At 38.2% G+C, this 6,957-nt stretch overlaps 1 protein-coding gene across 1 annotated transcript; it reads left to right on the forward strand.

The window, feature by feature from the left end:
* Positions 1–1,275: 1,275 nt before the first annotated feature.
* On the forward strand, positions 1,276–6,027 carry LOC119827137 (homeobox protein Mix.1-like). Its single transcript, XM_042054025.1, has 3 exons — positions 1,276–1,317; positions 5,683–5,784; positions 5,818–6,027. The coding sequence occupies exons 1-3, from the start codon at positions 1,276–1,278 to the stop codon at positions 6,025–6,027; spliced, it is 354 nt and encodes a 117-aa protein (XP_041909959.1).
* Positions 6,028–6,957: the final 930 nt, after the last annotated feature.

Here is a 6,957-nt window from a genome sequence, read left to right on the forward strand (position 1 = left end):
AGTCTATACTCTATATGTTTTTTTTCATGGTTTATTTTTTTATATTTAAAAATTTCCATCTCTTCCCCTTCTCCTCCCCCTCCCCTCCCCTGCCCTCCACCCCTCCCTCCCCTCCCTCTCCAGGCCAAGGAGCCATAGGGGTTCCCTACTCTATGTTAAGACCAAGGTCCTCCCAACTCCCCCCAGGTTCAGGAAGGTGATCAACCAAGCTGAGAAGGCTCCCACAGCCCATCCATGCAGAAGAATCAAAGCCCAGCGCCATTGTCCTTGGCTTCTCAGTCAGCCTCCACCATCGGCCACATTCAGAGAGTCCGCTTTGGTCTCATGTTCCATCAGTCCCATTCCAACTGGAGTTGGTGATCTCCCATTAGTTCTGTCCCACTGTCTCCATGAGTGAACGCACCCCTCACGTTCCTGACTTTCTGTGTTGTATACTCTATATGTTATAGCTATTAACTCAGTACTTTCATGGCACCCCTGACTATGAGAACAAGTGGCTCTCAGAATCTTTCCCTACACTTGGGATTATTTTCCTTCTTTTGGGTTTCTGTGTCCAACTTTGAAATAAAGGTTTTTGCTTCATTTTATTATATTTTATTTTGTCATATTTGGTTGTTGTTGCATAGAAGCCTATGCTTTCTGAGAGACAGAAAGAAATTGGTTTTCAGAGTAGGAGAAATGAGAAACTCACAGGGTTAGAAGGAAGGGAAACTATAATCATGATGTATTGTATGAGAAAAGAACCTATTTTTTAAAAAAAAAAGATAATAAGAATTTAAAGATCTTAATGAAGATATTATTCCTATCCTAGAATTTTGAAAATGGTTGTATCTACAAGGTCCTACTATGTACAAGAAATCCAACATTTCTCTCAGTCATCAGATGCTGTATGCCTTAATGACATTGCCACATGTTACTATAATATATTCTTTTGAATACAAGGAAGCCTGTCTCAATTTGTATATTTGTTATTACTTAGAATTTTGAAAAATCTTTACAGTTACCCATAGGACATATATTCAATCTCCTTTTCATTGTGTTTGCTAAAGTGTGTACGTGTGTGTGCAGGCTTTTGTACATGCATGTGTGTGTGAATGTAGCCATGCACACTGAGGTCAAAGAACGTCCCATTTTGCTCTTTGCCTTCATCCTCATTTGAGATAGTATCCCTAGTTATTAGCCAATAGATGTACCCGAGGAGTCCAAAGAATCCCATGTCATCCTTTACAGATACTTGTTTAGCTATGTTCACATTTACAACAGCTGAAAATAAAAATGGCATTTGCTCTCAAGTCAGGAATGGACAAAGAAATGTGTGTAAGCACACAGTAGGAGTCAATTGATACGTAAAGAAAAGTAAAATCATGAATTTTCAGGTAAATGTTTGGAAGTGGAACACATACTGAATGATGTTGACCTAGACCCAGAAAGACAAATGCTGCATATGATCTCATATTTATGAATGTGGCTCTCAATATTTAAATGTGAGTAAAAAACCTCGGGTATGCAAAGATAACAGAGAAATAAAAATGGTCCATGGAAGGAGGGATAGGAGGAATTTAGCACAGAATTACTACGAACACTCTCCTAGACCACCATAATGTCTAACTCCATTTTAAAATGGGCCCCTGGCAGTAGGACCAGGATCTATCCCTGGTGCATGAACTAGCTTGGTTGAACCCATTTCCTGTGTGTGTGTGTGTGGTGGGATGCCATGCTCAGGGTAGATCCAGGAGGGAGGGCCTTGGTCCTTCCTCAACTTAATGGGCCAGAATATGTTGGCTTCTCTTGGGGAGTGAATGGTGAATGGGCTGGGAGTGGTGAGGGGGATCGGAAAGAGAAGGAATAGAGAACTCTTGTTGGAATGCAAAATAAAATTTAGAAAATAAATAAACATTATTAAAAGAAAAAATTCTTACATACACACATGTGCATACATGCACACAACAAAACAAAGCTTATAAATCCAAAATACAAACACAAGTATTACAATTACATGCCCAAACTAAAATACTTAGGTTAAAATTATGTACTTTGGAAGTCACATTTAATCAACCAACTAAAGTATGTTCATTAGTTATTTTGACTAACAAGACTAGCAAGGGAGAACAGCAGGAGTTTCTGTAGGATGGTGAAAACAGCATAGTTGAACATTAGATGGAATGGGCAAGAACCACAGAATCCAGAATTCCAAGTATTTTCAACCATATAAAATATGGTATTTAAATGTTTCTTTCAGCATTAAGAACTGATATGATAACATAAAAAACAACTATATGTACATGTAACATAATAAACATATATACAATGTTGTAATCATTTTATCCTAAGGGTACTGTGAATGGTAAGAGAAGACAATTTGTCACATGGTGTCAGAACTTTGAAAGACAGTCTCTATTCCAGCAGCAGATGAATTGCTTGCTCTTACTCTGGACTCTTGGTTATATTATAAATTGATTTAATTTGTTTATTACAAGAGTGATATAAATTATACATGTGAACTCTATATATGATCATCAAAATATTATACTAATGTATTTGCCATAAAAAGTCATCCTTTCAGTGAAATTAGTTATAGATGAACTATTCAGAATTCAATTGGTGCATGATATTGTTTAAATCCCTTTCTATGAACTTAAACAATGCAAATTTGTAAAGTTATTTTCCACCTAAAACATTGTTAACAATATATCATTTTAGTCTCTGAATTTCTTTGCTCCTAATAAGAGGTTGATTTCACCTTAGTATCTTTCTGAGTTGGTTTTTTATTACTCAACTTTGAAGATGCTATTTATTCTCCCTCTTAAGTAAAGATTCAATTTTTTATGGATCTAACACATAGTAATTTATTGCATTGCTTTTGGAATATTAAATAAGACATATCTTATCTCTGGTTTCTGGTTCAACTCTTTTCACTCCAATCGATTTAAAGTATAATGTAATAAGAAGCAAAGGTTACAAAAATGAGCTGAAGGAATGAAAAAATGACATGGACTTTTCATAATTATTCATATTGATGTCATAAATAAATAACATGAAAAAAGATATTGAAAAAAGTAGATTATATCATTGAACTTTTTGATTGTCATTTCTTGTATATATTATCTCACACCACAAAGAAAGGCAAATGTTTAATAGGAAAGAGATGCCACTATTGCTTTAATTACCCATTGTGGCATACTAAATTTTAGAAGAAATATTTAACTACTATTTACTCAAATTCACTCAAATAATAGAATTACAAAAATGTAGGGGTAGTTTGATATCATACAAAGCATTGCTTAAACAAGTATATCTTAAGATTATTAATTAAAGGCTTAAAAGTTAACTTTAACAAACTGCTAGTTTATGTTCTTTACTAACTTGTGATCTCTGGTTACAATGAATTTTTTTAAAATTTACTTTTTCACTTCCTATATTATAAAATATTTTTAATTGTTTAAGAATTGCATACATTATTTTGATCATAGTTAGCTATGTCCCTAATCATCTCCAAATATGCCCTTCCATTTCACATACCCTCCAATTATTTTATCCTCACTCATGGTTTCTATTTAGAACTAAGTGATTCCAATTAAAGCTGTATATATATATTCTTGGGTGTATGGTCAATCTGGAGTGTATTAAACTTACCAGAGCCATCATCTTAAAGCAAAATGTATCTTCCCCTTTTAGAAGCCATTGATTACCAGTATCTACTCAGGTATGGATATGAATTGATGTTCACTTTGTTACTCCTTTATGAATTTTTTTCTGGTTTGAGTTTGTTCAGGTCTTTTGTGTGTTGTCATAGCTGTTGTGAGTTGATACATGTAACTATTCTATTCAGAAAACACAATTTCTTTATACGTTTTGTCTTTAGCTTTTAGAATCTTTCCTTTTTTTCACAGTGATTCCTGAGTTGTGGGAAGAAGAAGGACATGTAGAATACACAGATCATTTAGTACAGAGCTCTCTCCAGTTTCTAATAAGTTATAGGGCACATTATTAATTCTTATTTCTATACAAAAAGTTATCTTCAGTAATTTGAGAAATGCAATATTTGTCAGCATATTGAAGTTTTGAAGTCAATTCAATATTATTTCCCATTAGCACAGTAAAAGGTGTATGCTCTTCTAAAAAGGGAGAGACCTGACTAGTCATAGGTTTTGGCTGCAATTGCTGTGCCCTCTTATGGAGCAGTCCTTAAATCTGGTCACTGAGTGATTTCTTACTCCTATTACATTTGTGCCAACATTGCAATATTAGACATATTTTTCAGGAAAGATGTTATTATTCTCTGTAGCGTTTACTAGCTAGATGCAAATTTTCATTACTCCATGACATCAAATGATTATGCTTTCAAGATATTTTGAGAATTATCATTGTAACTAAATATTAACTCATTTATTTCTGTTAATAATTTAATAATAACTTTAATTATCAAACAACTAATTTTAGTTCTCCGTTCTTACTTTAAAATGCACTCATTCTCTTCCTCATTTCTTCCGTCTTCAGCAGGTAAAGCTTTCATACCTTGAGCACTGTCCATTTTGTTCTATGTTTACTGAGACGGAATCTCCGGAAGTTCAGTTAAAGAGTAGAACTGTGACCCTTGACCTGGAAGAGATTTCTTCCCACCTACTCCCTATATACAATATGTCCAGTTATAGATGTACTGTCCTGGCTTCTTATGGGCCGATCCCTGAGGTGCCTACATAAGAGCAGTTTGATGGTTCAGTGAGCAGCATGTTTTTTTTTTTCTGTCCATTTTGAAAGTAGTTTTTTTATTTTTATTTTTATTTCTCATGGTTTATTTTTTTTATATTTAAAAATTTCCATCTCCTTCCCTCCTCCTCCCCCCTCCCTCCCCTCCTCCTCCCCCTTCCCTCCCCTCCTTCTCCCCCTTCCCTCCCTTCCCCTCCACCCATACCTCCCCTCCCTCCCTCTCAAGGCCAAGGAGCCATCAGGGTTCCCCACTCTATGCTAAGACCAAGGACCTCCCAACTCCCCCCCGGTCCAGGAAGGTGATCAACCAAGCTGAGAAGGCTCCCACAGAGCCCGTCCATGCAGAAGAATCAGAGCCCAGAGCCATTGTCCTTTGCTTCTCAGTCAGCCCCGCTGTTGGCCACATTCAGAGAGACGGGTTTGGTCGCATGATCCATCAGTCCCATTCCAACTGGAGTTGGTGATCTCCCATTAGTTCTGTCCCACCGTCTCCATGAGTGAACGCAACCCTCTCGTTCCTGGCTTTCTCTCTCATGTTCTCGCTCCTTCTGCTCCTCATCAGGACCTTGGGAGCTCAGTCCAGTGCTCCAATGTGGGGCTCAGTCACCTTCCCCATCTGTCGCCAGCTGGAGGTTCCCTCAAGGTCCTGACTTTCTTTCTCATGTTCTCTCTCCTTCTGCTCCTCATCAGGACCTTGGGAGCTCAGTCCGATGCTCCAATGTGGGGCTCTGTCATTTTCTTCATCTATTGTCAGGTGGAGGTTCTATGGTGATATGCAAGAAATTCATCAGTATGGCTATAGGAACTGGCCTTTTCAGGCTCCCTCTCCTCAGCTGCCCAAGGAACTAACTGGGGGCGTCTCCCTGGAAACCTGGGAACCCCTCTAGGGTCAAGTCTCTTGACAACCCTCAGGTAGCTCCTTAAATTAAGATATATGCTTCCCTGCTCCCATATCCACCCTTCCTATATCCCAAGCACCCGAACAAGGAAGATGGTGCTACCAATGGAGACCAAGGGAGTGAGCAGCAGCCAAAGGAGCTGATTCCTGATCGTGTGGGTGGCAAGAGACTGCCGTCGGTGCCGATTCCCGATGGTGGGGAGAGACTGCAGTCTGTGCCATGGCAGGTGCCACGACGTCGCCTACGCCATCGATTCACCCAGTGGCAGCTGGAGGAACTGGAGCGCATCTTCCAGGCCAATGGCTCCCTCGGCATTAAAGCAAGAAAACAACTAGCCAGATGGATGGGTGTGAGTGAAGCCGTGGTGAAGAGATGGTTTCAGAAGAGGAGAGAGCAGTACAGCAGATATATGAGGCTGTGAGCACCCAGAGGTTCTCCTCCGGCTTCCCATAACCTCTTTCTCTGAAGATTGTGGAGGAGACCTAGAGTTCCACTCTCACCAGGTGTCAGATGCATGGATTTATTTTCTGTCACCAACAATATATTGTCATATTCCAAAGCACTTGAATTTCAATAAAAATTGTGGTTTCTCAAAATAAATAAATAAATAAATAAATAAATAAATAAAATGCACTCATTTTGCTATAGTATTTTTTGGAGGCTACGTGTTTGTCCATGTGTATGTATATGTATGTGGTGTGGTGGTGAACAAGTTTGAACATGCCTTATCATGTCAGATCCAAAACTCTACTGTCATAATTTATGAGCCATACTTTTTTATTTTATTTGTTTTGCTTTGTTTTTGATTGTCTATCAGTGGCTTGAGGCTCCTAAATATGTAAGGCTGGCTGGATTAGGAGCCTAATGGTTCCATCCCCCCATCTTCCACAGTATTGGGAATACAACTGATCCAAGCCATTATTTCAAGCTTTTAATGCTTTGTAGAAACAAAACTCAGGTCTTCATCTGTTGGGAGAGGCTGCTCATTTGTTCCTGTCTGCTTAAACCTGAAATAGTCACTCAGAACTATATTATTAGCAATACTCTTTGGCCAATAGCTTAAGCATATTGTTACTTTATATCTTACATCCTAAACTAACTCATCTCCTTTAATCTGTGCATCACCACAAGGTCATGGCCTACTTGCAAAGTCGCAGCATGTCTTGTCTCCAGTGGCGGCTACCTGGCATCTCACTGACTTCTCCTTCCTCCAAGCATTCAATTCAGTTCAGTTTTCCTCACCTAGCTTTATTCTAACCTATCACAGTTAAATAAAAAGTCAAAGCAGCTTCTTCATTCATTAAAAAATAAAAGAAACACATATACAGAAGCAACACAATCATCATTCATA

The sequence above is a fragment of the Arvicola amphibius genome, chromosome 12 (genome assembly GCF_903992535.2).
Source record: "Arvicola amphibius chromosome 12, mArvAmp1.2, whole genome shotgun sequence".
Taxonomy (NCBI): Eukaryota; Metazoa; Chordata; class Mammalia; order Rodentia; family Cricetidae; genus Arvicola; species Arvicola amphibius.

Excerpts from the sequence above, each read along its gene's own strand:
- LOC119827137 (XM_042054025.1), top strand. The coding sequence starts at position 1,276 with ATGGCATTTGCTCTCAAGTCAGGAATGGACAAAGAAATGTGT. Across the intron at positions 1,318-5,682 it reads GAATGGACAAAGAAATGTGT|CACCCGAACAAGGAAGATGG; the intron begins GTAAGCACACAG and ends CTATATCCCAAG. Across the intron at positions 5,785-5,817 it reads GTGGCAAGAGACTGCCGTCG|TCTGTGCCATGGCAGGTGCC; the intron begins GTGCCGATTCCC and ends GAGAGACTGCAG.